At 38.1% G+C, this 15,969-nt stretch overlaps 1 protein-coding gene across 3 annotated transcripts in view; it reads left to right on the top strand.

Annotated features, from left to right (window-relative positions):
- Window positions 1-7: 7 nt before the first annotated feature.
- Window positions 8-15,969, top strand: part of myh10 (myosin, heavy chain 10, non-muscle) — a 65,388-nt gene continuing 49,426 nt past the window's right edge. For all 3 annotated transcript variants that reach the window (XM_079884955.1, XM_079884954.1, XM_079884953.1), the window contains exons 1-3: window positions 8-190; window positions 1,378-1,752; window positions 9,625-9,781. In XM_079884955.1, the coding sequence (XP_079741081.1) occupies window positions 1,399-1,752; window positions 9,625-9,781 (511 nt within the window). In that variant the 5' untranslated portion in view covers window positions 8-190; window positions 1,378-1,398. The remainder of the gene's footprint in view (window positions 191-1,377; window positions 1,753-9,624; window positions 9,782-15,969) is intronic.

Genomic DNA, 15,969 nt, shown 5'->3' with positions numbered 1-15,969 from the left:
TGAGTTCGGTTGAGGAGGAGTTCAGAGAGAGGCAGGGCTGCGGACAGTGGCATCAGTGAGAACTGAGAAGGGGCGAAACAAGGGAATATTTGGCCGACTTTCAAAATAACTGGATAATAAAAACTGGACGCGCTGGATTGCAACTCATTCATCTCTTCGTGCACGTAGGTCTCATCGCTGACAGCCCCTGGTAAGTTCATGCGTCTTTTAATTTTGGCCCCGTTTTTCCCCCGTTGCCATATAACGGATTATTTTTTGCATTACTTTTCAAGCAACGGGGAGAGCTCGCGCTAAGCTCGCGCGCTAACCCATGTTAGCGAGCTTGTTATTGCGGTACCTTTAAAAGCAGATTAATACATGTTTAATTTGTAGGATCCTTTGCCTTTGGGCAGCCACGAGCAGCATATGTTGGCTAATGCACTAATAAAACGTTTGTCCGCCTCGCCACAGGCCATATACCGGGAGATGATGATGATGATGCGGAGGAGAAGGCGCGTTCAACTCCCGGTTTGCAGGCGCGAGGAATGAGCACGAGCACGAGCTAGACGGCCGCAAAAACTTTAGCCAGTGCAGGAGAAAATATTATTTGCTAACGGTCCCGTCGCATGGTTTATATATGTACCAAACTATAATATCAAACTATTTGTAAGACCGTGACCGTTAGAAAGTTGGTTGGACGGGGTTTATCATTGAATGAATTTTGAAGGACTGGCCCTGAAGTCCCGCTTCAGTTTACAGGGGATTCATCACGCGTATAACGGCTCTTATCTGTGAAATAACAGGCACGACCCATTTTCTTTGCCCTGCTTGCCTAGTTCTAGCCTTTTTTTTTTTTTTTTTCTCTTCGAGAATTACAGTAACTCTTAGTCCAGTTGTAGGCCAGACCATCTGGCTTCTGCTTCTATTGGTCCCCCCCCCCCCCCCCCCACCGTTAATGCATCTTTGAGGTGGTCCAGTGGTACAGAGATATTAAACCTAAATTATCTGCTATGTGTAAACTGTTTTACAAGCAGCTGAAAATATGAGCTTTGCTCATGTATTAATGTATGAATTAAGTATTCATCATCTAACAGTGAGGTGTGCGGAATAAATCCACACACTTTAAATTAATTCAGTAGTTTATTGTCTTTGTATTCAGAGAATTCAAGCAAGCAAAATGACTACAACTATTTTATTATTATGATAAGAACTATTTAAAAATACTAACCATGTATTATAGATTAAATGCATGTTGCTTAATGATGTATCTGCGTTCTTGGCTATATCCATGTAAATCCAATATAATATTTGACTGTTCATACTCCTATGCCTATGCTGTCTCGAATCAGAGTGAATCTCTGCTCTTCCATTACTGACTCCCTCTAACTCTTTTTCCAGGTGGCCTATTTTTAGTTCCTCATGCCGGAGATGGCGCAGCGGAGCGGGCAAGAGGACCCTGAGCGGTACCTCTTTGTGGATCGGGCCGTGGTCTACAACCCAGCTTCACAGGCAGACTGGACGGCCAAGAAGCTGGTGTGGGTTCCTTCCGAGCGGCATGGATTCGAGGCGGCCAGCATTCGAGAGGAACGTGGAGAGGAGGTGCTTGTTGAGCTGGCTGAAAATGGCAAGAAGGCCCTGGTGAACAAAGATGACATCCAGAAGATGAACCCACCCAAATTCAGCAAAGTGGAGGATATGGCGGAGCTCACCTGCCTGAATGAAGCGTCGGTTTTACACAACCTGAAGGATCGTTACTACTCTGGGCTCATATACGTAAGTGTGAAGTGATGGTGTTTGCTTTCTTTTTTGCTTTCAAGTTAAAGTCTTTTTCTACTTTGGTTTTTGAGGCATTTTTCTTTTTTTTTATAGGAGTATATAGGCTTCTTTGAGAGTGTAGGGATAGGGCTGCTTCTAATGATTATTTTAATTGTCGATTCATTGGATAAAAATCTGTGTGTCTAATGTGTATATATACACACACATGTACATGGGTGCTCGTTCAATGAAGTCTGTGAAGTTTAACAGAGACTCGCTTGCTGTCAGGACAAACCTTTGTACAAAATGGAAATGCTCGTAGTATATTCTACTTCTAACATTCACAGATAAGGATATAACAGTAAAATGTAATTTGTGTGTAGAAGGCACATCTCCAAACACATTAAACAGCACACACATCTGACAGGGCAAGCCGCATTAAACTGAATGCTTCCGAGTTTAAAACGCATGGTATAAACTCATCTCATGTTTTGGATAACTTAGTTAATGCACTTTTTTCACGGTGTCAGGAGTCATTGTCCTCCTCTATATTTCAGATGTGTTATGTTCATAGTAATACGTTTTTCACTAGCGTAAAGTGGCGTGACTGGAGGATGTTTTCTGTGCACAGGCACGATAAAGCCATAATTCAATTTGTTGTTGATTATTTTCATTTGCGATTTTATCGATTAGGCATAGTTGTTGCAGCCCTAGTTTGAGTTCATAAGTACCTTGTGGTCCTGAACCACTTTACAGCATGCACTCAGAGAGCGAAACTGGGGGACTTTTATTGTTCAGGAGAGAGAAAGAGAGTGTGAAGCAAGCTGTTTGGTGTTTTAGCCCCATCATTTCCTTTATTTCCCTATGAGGTCATTATGGAATCTCAATGAGGGGGACCACTTGTCTTCTTCACACTGTCCAGTCATTTCTGTTGATCTTCCAACCCAGTCACCACTAAAAAACAAAAAAACACTGGATTGAATTTATCCATTTCAACTTTTAATTTCCCATCATTGAAAGCTTTTTCTGGTCGTTGGTAACAGAAATCATCTCGACTGGCTGCACTTTATGAAGACGTTATGAAAGCAGGCAACGTTGTCATTCATATTACACTCCCATATTCTCCCAAACCCGCTCAGCAGAGTTGAAGACGGTCCGGCTGGATTGTAAGGCCTGCTCCCTGCTGCCTTGTGATTTAAGCCTGTTTCTGTGGCTGCTGTGCTCCCTCCCTATAGGCTACAGTAATTAGCTCTGGAGGCCCATGCTTGGCCTAGCCAAAGCTGAAGTTTAATAACAGGACCTTTGTTTGGCATTGAGTTACAACTGGCTCGTAATATCTGCGAGATGTCAAGATGTCAGACTGACTGTTGACAACCCCTGCATATCTCAGCGTATCTCAGTTAATTGGCTGATTATTGTTGACTAGGGGTATGAAGATACACTTAGCTCATGAGACGATACACGATATTGGGTTCATGAGAATGAGATGATTTTTTTTTTTTAAGAAACACTATATTTAAGAAATCTTCAATGACAAAATCTGACTTTTATCTTAAAAAAAAAAAGAGACTTTTATTTGACTGAAGTTCACAAAATGAAAAGCATTGCAGGTGCATTTTACTTATCATTTAACTAATCCAGGGCTTTCACTAGCAATTATTTTGGTAATTGAGCAAATGGTCAATTATTTTGACAATTAGTAATGAATAATCGGATAGTTTTTTGTGGTAATAAAATAGACCTAAGTGAATACCCTTTAAAATAACTTGAAATGCATAATAACAGCGAGGCAATAATAATTGATTTACATAAAGTATCAAAAGCAAGTAATTGCTAACATAGCATAATCAGAGAGCACTTTATTTGTAGTAACTGTAATACAGAATTTACTCCACCATACAGTATATATTTTAATTAATTCAATGCCATTTAGCAACACAAGTCATGATATTCTAATATTGATCTAGCTTACTGCAGTGTGCAACAAGTGTCTCATACCAGCCATAAAGCTAACGCGCAGCGTAACGTTAACAACTTTCAACACTCTCAAATGTGTTTTTATTATGATGGTTTTGACCAAGTAAAACAGTGCTGTGTTACCCCACAATTTTATTCCGTCAAATAAATTGACCTGTATAAGTAAGTAGTAATTCAGCAATTGCGGCTATTTTATTAGAATGAAATAAAATAATGTGAATTTATCTGATCAAACATAACTGTAACAATGTTCAAGTTCAGGGAAGAAGGAGATGGATGTTAAACAACTTTAATTGTAAAAAAAAAAGAAGAAAAAACAACAAAACAAAAAAAGCGACAGAGGCTGACTGCGGCCAACAAGCATAATAAAAATTTCAACGTAAAATGTGTCCCCGCCCTGCTTCATACCACAGTAACGTTGATAAAACTTTAATTAGGGCTGGGCGATATGGCCAAAAAAAAAATCACGATAATTTTTTTTATATCAGTCGATATCGATAATTATCACAATAAAAGTCAAATCTTTATTTCTTTCAAGTTTAAAGGCAGATTTTTGCTCCTAAGTGAAAGTTGTAGAAACCAGAGCGTTAAGTGTGGTTTTAAACTACTCTTTATTGTCAGAACATATCAGGACAAACATTTCACAAATCTGAGGTAGAACATTTGTCGTTTTTCCTTAACAAAATAAATATCTTTATTGGACAATTAATTTCTTAGTTTCTGCGTGTGTTAATTTTTATTTGGTAAAATGTAATATTCTGACTGTGAGTTTTATTCAAATTAACCATTGGTCATCCAGTATCATGCATTTAGATCATGATAACCACAGATGAAACAAGGCATAGCCTGTAGCACCTCACTATCATGGCAAAACGTAACTTTATGGTTTCTATGGTATTTGTATGAAAAACAGTAGTCTAAATACATTATTAAATACTGTAATTATATTCCATCAGTCCTTTAATACATCGTCTACATTAATAATATAATACAATTCAATATGTATATCCCACATTTCATGGTGCAGTTAATATTACTAGGCTAACGTTAAAGTAAATCCATGGTAAATGATGGGAATTTGTAGACGGAAAAGCCTTCTGACTGTATTGTTGCGCACAGTGTTTCTCCTGTTTGTCAGCGCTGTTCATCTGCCTTTAAACTGGTTTAAATCACTGAGACATTGTGTTCTTCGCTGAATTCAAGCGCTTCTCACTGGATCTCGTGACGAGAGCGATCAGAGTAAACGCATCGGCTCTAGTGAGCTCGCGCTGCGCTGCCGTTTGGACTTTGAGCCGAGTGGATTAATGGTCCGTGTGGCGCGCGGTTCAAATGAGTTTTGTTCCGCTTTTGGCGCATAAACATTATTGAACATTTATCGAACTCTTGATATCGTTTTATCGAGAAAAATTATATCGCGATAATTATCGTTATCGTTTTATCGCCCAGCCCTAACTTTAATACATCAGCTCATCCATGAACATGATTTCTGCCCATCAGCTGTTGAGGTGAAGATGACAACTCCCATGATTCCATGCACATTCACAGCGACATCAAGCTACGTCTTTGTTAAAAAAAATGTAATAAGCGACCTCTATTTGTGAAACTTTCATACTGTGCCTTTAAAGGTCATCTATTCTTTTGTGTGCGTGGATAGTGACCAGACCTCAGGCTGGTGTGTGTGGTATGTGCTCTCATATCTGCTGTGTGGGCAGAGCCGTGGAGTTGCTGCGTTCCTCTCTGCCTTCCCACGCCCCTATGTTCCTGAATAGCATGATGGGAGATGCATAGAACAAAGTCCCCACACTACAACACTATATTTATCTTTTTTTGATAATCTGTTTGTTACACTCGAATGTACTTCTATCTACTTCCATTAGGCCATCCTTAAAAATATTTTGGTTTGCAGTTACAGCAAAAAAAAAAAAAAGGGTCGGTAGGTAGGTCAATTTTGGTCATGGTGATTACGTAGGTATGAATTTAAACAAATTTGCATATCGTGACGTCACTGACTGAGTCTTCAACCCGTGCCTTCGGGCGCACCATTGCAAACCTCATTCTGATGCAGGTTATATAGACCACAAACAATTTGAAATCTTTGTCAAAAATCATGTTTATTGCATTAATTCCAGCTGCGTTCATTTGGGGAAAAAATGAGGCAGAATCAAGAAAAAAAGAAGCCACTAGATTTCATTGAAAGTGGATTTTCAGAGGGAAACAATTAAATTAAAATAAGTTAATTGCATTAACATAAAAACATGTTAATGTGTTACATTTGAGATGTTTACATCCATTAAACAAATATGTCGTGGAATGTGTAAGAACCCTGTTAACATGACATCCCTTTGACCATTGCTCTGGCCAAACTATGTCATCTTTAAGCCAAGTTAAAGCGGTGTTGAGATGTTTTAATGCATTTTTTAGTTGTATCATGGTGCCCGAACCCGTATGACTTTGAACGGTGACCGCGAACATTTTATTTACTGCAGCCGCAGCCATCATTACCAAGCGCAAACCATTGACAGTGAATGAAATGAAGCGAACGTACAGGTCATAGTGTGACATGCGTAAACATAATCATAGATGACGCCACGGGTTTTTATTTAAAAGAAAGAACGTAGCCTACGTTTGTTTGTAGGCCTAGGCAATTTATATTCACAATACTTACTAAAATATAATTAATATTATTTTATTGCATTTGTGTTAGTTGTTTGAAGAGTAAAAAAAAATCTTAAAACCTAAAAGGAAAAATAAATAAATAATTGGGTCGGTCCTAAATTGACAGGGTCGGTCGGGTTACGGCAAACAAGAGTATTTTTAAGGATGGCCTTACATTAGAGAAAATGCATGAAGTGACCTGGTATAAATATGCCCTTTGAAACAGCGGCCTGGGCCAATGTTGCCACCTTGTAGACAAACAAATTAGTAGAGATATCCCGATCTCCCAATCCAAGTCATTGAATATTGTGTATCTGCTGAAACCGTGTCCCGATCCGATACTTGTATTTACTAGTGCTTGCCTTGGTAAACGCTTTGAGTACATTAAAGTGATTAAAATCAATCTAATGTAAATATGGCTGTGCAGAGAGTTTCTCAGGGGCTCAAATGTAAAAATCATCTATCACTATGGATGCATGTTCATACCGCTATTGTACCTGTTGTGTGCTGTTCACTTTCACACTGTTGTTAAAGATATGTTACCTTGTACACTCTTCATATCAAAGTCCTGCAAAGATGACAGAAATTGTAGGCCTGTTCTCAATTGCTTGTGGCAAAACATTGCATTTTAGATCAAACATATAATGGTGGTGGTGACCGAGTGCGACCTGGACGCATTAGTGAATGGTGAGATATTTTGCTAAATAAAATGATCCTGCCAGAAGAATAGCATGAGAACTTTATTATGTCTGTTACCTCTGTATCATCTCAGTGAGTTTTTTTAATGTTTTATGCATGCGCAGTAAGGTGAATTTAGCGTTTTCCGATATTTCAATGTGGATGAGAAACTTTTGGAAAACGCTTGAAAATTGCTAGTGTAGACTGAGAGCATTTTGAATTGAAAACAGCGTTTTCAAGTGTATCTGCATTAATGTAGACGTAGCCTAAATTGGCAAATGGTTAAGAGTCTCTGATTGGATCATTATTGCAGTGATTATTATGTTTCTAGCATGTTATATGTTTGGCAACAGTTCTTCTAACTGTAATTGATGGAGTGTGTAGATTTTCATCTCTTAAACAACAATGTAGGAAGACACATCATGGCCATATTCAAGGATGACAATGTCAAGATTCATCAGGCTCAAACTGTGAAAGAATGGTTGGGAGGGAGCATGAAGAATCATTTTAACACATGAATTGGCTCCTCTGAGTCAAAGTCTTTGGATGTGCTGGAGGAGACTTTACAGAGCGCTCGACTCTTGCATTGTCAGTACAAGATCTTGACAAAAAATGTATACACCTCTTGATGGAAATAGCATCACAGCATTTATTTCCATGCAGTAGTAGTACATTAAATTTCTTAAGTGTTAAATTGTTAATGATTGCAGTTGTGCATATCTCATATATGGGAAGCAGTTTTCTTCCATATATAGCCTGACAAACATGGGAGAATGATGCTGGAGAAAAACAAATTTCCAGCCACAAGTCTCTTGAGTCCCAAGTCTGTTGTTCTGGCCTGAGATCTAGTTTGGCAGGATTGCTTTGTCTAGTGGGGAATTGGGAGTGGGATGTAGACTCAACTGTCCTGAATGCACACCCATATAAATGCCCACTCTTAACACAAGCTCAGCCAATAGAAAGACCCTTCAGCAGACGGGGATTACCTCTCCCCTGACTTGTGTCTGGATCACACAGCAGTGGCCAAAGACATTCAAACAAACACAAGATGCTCTCAGTTATAGTCTCGTATGTGGAACAGCATGAATAAAACTTGTAAATGTCTTCTGTAATGAAGTGCATACTGCAGGACAGCTGCACTGGCACTGAAAGCATACCAGCATTTCTCAAGAAAAACACCTTTGTTGTGTTTCATTCTGTACACTTAATGCAGATATCAGTATTTTTCCGTTTTCACTGCCCCTTCTTGAAAAATATATTAAATTCATGATAAACAATAATCTGTATTTTATCTCATTACATTATTTAATTGTTCTGAAATTAAAAAAGAATTCTGTTGGCATTATATCATAATGCTTGTCTATGGGCCCTTTCACACCTACCTTGTTTGGTCCGGATTTTCGGACTTTTCAGTTTGATCCGAATCAAAATTACAGGTGTGAGACCTCCCCCAGACCACGGTCTGGACCAAACAGATGAAATTTGGTCAGACAAAAATAGGTAGCCTCGGTCCGGATCAAACTGAACGGTTTGGTTCATTTCTAGTGTGAAAGAAACGAACTTCATTTTCTGTATGGTTCGGACTTTAAGACCGAGTTCTGGTGGTTCTCGCAGGATTACTTGCAGTCTTCTGCTCCTTTCCTGCCGGCGACGCTAAAATGTTCATACAACGAGGACGTTCAATTGGCGAATTTGAACTAGCCTCGAATATAGTTGGTGCTGCAGGTAGTAATGGCGTAATTATATAGTGTATAAAGTGTACTATACAGTATAGTGGCACTGGCAACGATATGCGTCTGTTCATTCATTCTTGTCAAGTTTTTTTTTTTTCTTCATTCTTGTCAAAGTTACCTGCCGAATTGACCAACACACTGACGTCAGACGCACGTCCGTTTACAAACCAATCAATGTCAAGATGCAGCCCACATAGATGATGATGACAGGACGCAAGTTCTTTAGTACGCTCGCATAATTGCAATGTGAAACCAAACCAAAACTTACCGAATGTATGCAATGTATCAAAACATGAACTTTGGTTCGGACCTTGGACTTTCAGGTGTGAAAACGCCCAAAGTATAATTCATTCCTAAAAGTAATTCCAATAATTGCAAATTACATTAATGTTTTTCTATTAAAACAACAGCAAAAAATACTTTGTATTGTCACACAGAGTTAGTGCATCTATTCAGCAACAACAGTCGCAAATATATAGTCTTGAAATCCAAGTTTGGATTTATTACAGTTCATCTGCGAGAAGGTTCGCAGCAAACAACCGACTGAATGACACTTTCATTTAAGCAGAATATCTGAAACGAAGATCGCTAAACTCCATCTTACTTGTTTGTCAGTTAATGTTGGGCGATATGCTCCATTGTCATATCGTCCTATCGTCAGCCTAGAGGTTTTGGTAAAGTTTTTATTTTTTAACTACATTTTAGTCTCGTCTTTTTTTTTTTTATCAACGATATAGCATGTATAGCACAGTTATCGTTTAATGACGTTGATGTTAAAAAATAGTTGTCATAGATTTCGCTAATAAATTAACTTCCATCTTTTGTTTGTGTTCTTGTCTCTGTGCAGACGTACTCAGGACTCTTCTGCGTGGTCATAAATCCATACAAAAACCTCCCCATATACTCCGAGAACATCATCGAGATGTACAGGGGCAAGAAGAGGCATGAAATGCCACCTCATATCTACGCCATTTCTGAATCGGCCTACAGATGCATGCTTCAAGGTAAGAGCGTAAATATCAAATATTCCTTCTGTTCTCAGTCAGTTCATCATGTTAAGCCCAAATAACACCTCTGGCTAAATAATTCTGGATTTCCACTGAGGATATTGCAGCAAAAATAAAGAGGGTGTTTTGTGTTTATTGAATCTTTGTTCAGCACTTGCTGCTAAATGAGGATAAGATCACCAGGTGTTGTTAAGCAGACAAATTCTCCTCTTGCTAAATAGTAGAATATGAAATTACTAGCAGTTTCAGCCAACCTTTAATGTTTATTGGCTGTGCTTTGTGTTTCATTGTATCATGTGACTTGGACGGAAATTGAATGATCACTATTTCCTATGGTATCTATTATATTTCAGTTTGTTTTTCACCCCTAGAGATAAATTAATTTTATCTGGTGTCCTCAGATAAGCCCAGAGAATGGAGAGAAAAAAGGGCTGGGTTTTTTTTTTTTTTTTCCCATATTGAGTTTTTCTTGTCTCAGCTGTGGGTCTGTGCATATTAAAGTGAGAAGTGTAAGATAATGCGTATCAGAAACTTCTCTATCGGTCACTGATAAACTACAAGGTTACTAAAGAGGTTTTAGAGAGTCAAGCTTTTGAATACAACACTCTGTTCTTTATCATAAGTCATTAGCTGTGAATCAAGCCTCTGTCCATCACAGCAGGAGACCATACAAAGTAAGGTCCATCGCTCCTCTTCTTGGACAATTAGAGCTTTTTCAGACTGTTTTCAATCTGGTTCTCTACTCAATGAAGCGGATCGGTCGTGGCTGATTGTGTAAGGCAAGATCAGGAGATGTAATTCTGTGATTTTGGTCAACCATGATTTTTTTTTGTACCGCTGTCATAATCTTTAAGTCATCTCTTAGTAAATCTGGGGCAGTTGGATATTGGAGTGGGTAACTGTGTCACAGATTAAGATGATGTTAGTGCGTTCCATTACAACTGAATTAATTTAATCTTTCCACTCTCAATTTAATTTTCACTGCATTTTAGAGGAGTTTATACAATCAATGAACAGCAAATGCAGTCAGGACAAACAGTCTGCACACTTTTGATTGGGACAAATGGAGCTGTATTACGTAATATGGGATTCGTATTTGTTTGTAGGCTGTACCAGCTCAGCACTTCCTCAGTGTGCATTGGAGTTCTTGTATTTTAAATCATGTTTATAGCATTTGTGATTGCCAAAATGACTTTTATATGTACAATTTTAATAATGAAATTTACACTACTGTTCAAAAGTTTGGGGGCAGTAAGATATTTAATTATTTTTTTGAAAGAAGTCTTTATGCTGTCCAAGGCTGTATTTATTTGATCAAAAATTACAAAAAATTTTGATCAAAAATTACATTAAAATAGTAATTTAAAATAACTGTTTTCTATTTTAAAATGTGATTTTATTCCTGTGATGGCAAAGCTGAATTTTCAGCATTATTACTCCAGTCTTCAGTGTCACATGATCCTTCAGAAATCATTCTAATATGCTGATTTGCTGCTCAAGAGACATTTTTTTATTATCAGTGTTGAAGACAGTTGTACGGCTTAATAATTTTTTTCTTTAAGTTTAACTTACAACTTTAAGTTTCTTTGATAAATTTAAAGTTTAAAAGAAAAAATATTTTTTGCAACAATGTAAAAGTCTTTACTGACAATTGTGATGAATTTCATGTGTATTATATAAAAAAAAAAAACCCTTACTGACCCCAATCTCTTGAACAGTAGTGTAACTATATGTAAAACGTAATTGCACTGCAAGGTACATGACAATTATTAAAAAAAAAAAACTCATGTACATAACATTTCATTCATTTTATGAGTCCTTTCATTGGTGAATTTGTTAGTCGTGAGCAATCATCCCAACTTGGAATCAAAGAAGTTAATCCAGGAAACGGAGAAGCATTTGGCATGAATGCAATGCTGAATTCTCTACCAAACCGCTCTCTTACATACAAGGACTGACCAGTTGTCCTGATCTGTCAGTGGCCAGGGAACAAGAGCCGTCCCAGGCTGGAGGAGAGGCTGACCTGCATTGTGGGGTACAATGTCGCCTTTGTGTGGCGATGGATGGAGGGGGGGGGGGGGGGGAGGGGGGGGGGAGGGGGGGGAGGGGGGGGAGGGGGGGGAGGGGAGGGGGGGGGAGGGGGGGGGAGGGGGGGGAGGGGGGGGGGAGGGGGGGCAGGGGGGGCAGTACGAACTGTGACGTACTGGGTCAAGTTTGGCCGGGACACATGGACCCTAGTGTCTGCCTTTGGAGGAAACACCCCCAACAATGCTGCACACGCCAGTCTCATTAGATCTGCAGGGATTATGGCAGTGGAACAAAGTTGTTTATTTTTCCTCTGAGATATTTCCTCCATCATGGCTCCGTTCCAGTTTTGTCTAAGCGCACTTATGGTTTTATGGCTGGAAACCACTCTTTTACACTCTTTTATCAGAGCGCCAAAACTGTTCAAGATTTGATCAAAGTTTCTTGTTGGTTATTGTTTCAGTTGTTCCCTTCATTTGATAGTTACCTTCATCTTCTAGAATTATCTTCTTGTTTTGTTAAATTTTTGCTGCACTTTAGGTCCATGCCTTAACTCTTCCCTGTGCTGCACCATGGTAGTTTGAATAAATGAAAAAAAGAAAATAAATTATGACAGCCACAGTCATAAATTGGAGTAGAAACATAAACTGCCTTATGTGCAATTTAAATGTTTTTTATACAACAATTTTTTTTATTTGAGTGCTTGTTATTATATCTAAAAATTAATAGCAGTTGAATTTGGACTTTAACCTTTAATGTTTATGGTAATGTGCCAAGACAGGGTTCCCTGTATAGTTTACAGCATTAAAAATCGACGTACTACCTGATATATACAAACACACACACACACACACACATATATATATATATATATATATATAATATATATATATATATATATATATATATATATATATATATATATATATATGTGTATGTGTGTGTGTGTGTGTGTGTGTGTGTGTGTGTGTGTGTATGTATGTATGTGAATCAATATCTAATGGAATTGAAATCAGAATTTAATCGAAATTGATTTGTGAAATCTGTGTCAATACCCAGCCCTTATAGGTGAGGTAATTTTAATGCTCTATAGTTGGGTATATTGCACTATTAAAGGAGAATAATTGTTTTCTGACATGCAGCTTTTAATGGTAAATAAGTTTCTGGACACACTAACTTACCCAAACACACATCCATTCATTCACATCTGTCTTTGATTAGTCGGCCAGAAACCAGCCATAATCCCCCTCTCTGGCTGTTGACTGAACTTGGTTACAAAGGGCTAATTATAACAACTTTGAAAACTTTGGAAGTGCTGATCTTCACTTCAACATTTTTGGAAAAGACCCAGTCAGTACAGCCACTGGAGCGCAGGAATGTCAGTGGCACCCGTCTCTCTTCAAGGCATATGGAAGCAATGAAATCTAAACACGGTTACTGACAGGAAAGCTATGTTTGAAACATAATTACAACCTTTGAAAATGCAATCTCACAACCACATTTACCCAGTGCGCGGGCACACTTTAATTTCAATTATGATAAGAGATGTCGAGCCCCCCAACTTATCAGTTAGGCATGGGATGGGATGGAATGGGTTCTGGGGAGCTTGGGAGTTTTTGACCCACCTGTTTCCAATACATAAGCGGTAATGCGTTTCATGACACTGTCCTTTTGAACTCGGTCCAGGTGGTTGCAGACAGATCTCATCTGTCTTGAGCCTACTGGAACATAAAGATCTTGGGTAGATTATGGTGACCAGAGACTCTGTTTCAAAGGCATTCCGAGGGGAGCTCAAAAACATTTTTGTACCTGTTTCAGATCAGCTGTGTTTTCTTCAGTGCGTCTCAGACAGGTTAACAAGCGATACTGTGGAAGGATACATAAATACTACTTTACCTTCTCATGCAGCATCTGGAATTTTTCATCCTTTTAAAATCTTGCTTGTTTGAGTTAACAGTTATATTCAGACTGAGCTCTATAGCTAAAACATTCAATTTTGAGAGGAAGCTGCTCAGAAAAAGGCCAAACGTATTTTAAAATATGTATGTATATCAATATTACTAATCATAGCTATACTTTAAGTTTCCAAGTTTCTGGACTTGATGTTGTCAAGTTCAGTTTTTGGTATGTGTAAAGGCACTGTGATACAACTGACAATTATGAATCTACATTTGTGCCAAAATCACTGAACTATAAAGTTTCAACTAAAATTCTGAGAGGGAATTAAAATAAAAATAGTTTGAGCTTTTTCACTATGTCTGATGTTTTGAATTTAAGCGTTTTTATTCTCTCATTTGATAGTTTTTTTGCTTGTTTGTTTAGGTTAATGTTTTATGTTCAGTATCTATTCCATACAAAAAAACACACTATGTTGGGTATTATTTATACATGAAATAAATAATGCTTTAGGTAAGTGATTTTTTTTTGGACATCCACATAGCACGAGGCTCCAGGGTTGTTTGTCAGACAGCCGTGACCTTTGAGGTGTTTGTTTTTTTAGTACTCTGAGTCTGGCCGCACACACTGCTGAACACACCCCTTCAACACAACATGGCTACAGAGCCTCTGACAAAGCACATGAGATATTCTTAGTTTGCTAAACATCAGCTGAGACCATGATGCAGTTTATTTAATTTCAGCAAGGATTTCATTTTTTCTTTCTCCTGTCTATAAATTATTGCACTTGTAGATTCTATTTTAGCTACCTAGTGGGAATGTAAGTAATGTAGTTAGTTAGGACATACAATTGCACAATATTTGTTTAATTGGAGTATGTGTAGTTTGAAGGTCTGTAGATGTTTGATTGTGTCTGTGTAATAGAACTGCAGTCTCCAGTAGTTATTGTCACCTCTGATCAGGCCATATCTGGCTCGGCTCACTGAGTCTCTAGTGAGTCATATTTCTCTGTGTGACTGACGGGCTCATCATCTCCAACAGCTACATGGGAAATTCCTGCGGACAGCAGTTGCAGCAGATGGGCTGTTTATTCTGTTGCGGATGCTTGTCGTTGCCCTCTTGTTGCTTGGCTCTTTTGTACTGCAGTTCATACAAATGATTCTCTCAGACAGACTGGATTATTTTTTTGTCTATGAGCTCAAGTGTCTTATCCGTTTCATTTTGCCTTTGTCATTTGCTTCACATCCAAATTCAATTCTCTTTCATGCATTAATTGCACTTTGTTAGATTTTCCTGTATTTGACTGAGCAGTCATTGGGTGGCTCGCGTTATCTAACAATGGACAAAACATTTGTAACAGTATTTAATAATCTATGTTAATGTTAGTGAATAAAAATACAACTTTTTTTAAATTAGTGTTAACTCTGATCTATTATAAAATATTAACAGATCCAACTTTTGATTTTAATACTGTATTAGTAAATGTTGAAATTAACATTAGCTAAGATTAATAAATGCTTAGAACTATGTTAACTATGAATTAACTAATGTTAAAGCTACACTGTGTGATTTTTACCCCCATCTAGCGGTGAAATTGTATATGACTACCCAGTGAATATTAGTTTCTGTTCCTCTCAATTCCGAGGGCGTTTTAACTCCTACGGTGGCCGTATTATTCCAAGAGTAACATGGCTTCCAGTTATCACTTCGTCCATGACAATAATAAACAATACGTCTAAAATGAATAAAACTACAGGACAGATGTCAGGAGGTAAACGTCACCCTTGGAATCGGCTATCCCAGCATAATCAGATTAGGCTAATGTTACAATGTGTACACAAAGTAAAAGCTATTAAAAATAACTAAAACGTTCAGTGTCCTTTTTTTATATAGCTTAAAAAATTGCGCCTTTAAAACTATTAATCACCTGTGATCCGTCGCAGCACAGATTTATGTTACAAGGTAAACAATACTTTTTCACCATTGACGCGAGGATGAAGTTATACTAGAGGTCGTTCTGGCGTTATGCACAACCATGCTATGGTTAGACAAGCAACTATAAAACTTCTAATTTACACAAATGAATTACAACAGGCTGAATTACCTGTCGAGAAGAAAGCAGGCAACCTCGGCGTCCGTTTTAAAATCTTTTCTCCTCATGAGCTCTTTCCATCTGGGAAAAGTTACTCCAATATTGACTATGGTCTTGCTGATTTGTCTGTCGCGTTGACATTTTAATTCTCTCTTTCAAATGTGAGTACACA

Source organism: Squalius cephalus (genome assembly GCF_949319135.1).
Source record: "Squalius cephalus genome assembly, chromosome: 10".
In the NCBI taxonomy this organism is placed as follows: Eukaryota; Metazoa; Chordata; class Actinopteri; order Cypriniformes; family Leuciscidae; genus Squalius; species Squalius cephalus.
The sequence above is the reverse complement of the archived record's forward strand: the minus strand, read 5'-3'. Positions and strand labels throughout refer to the sequence as shown.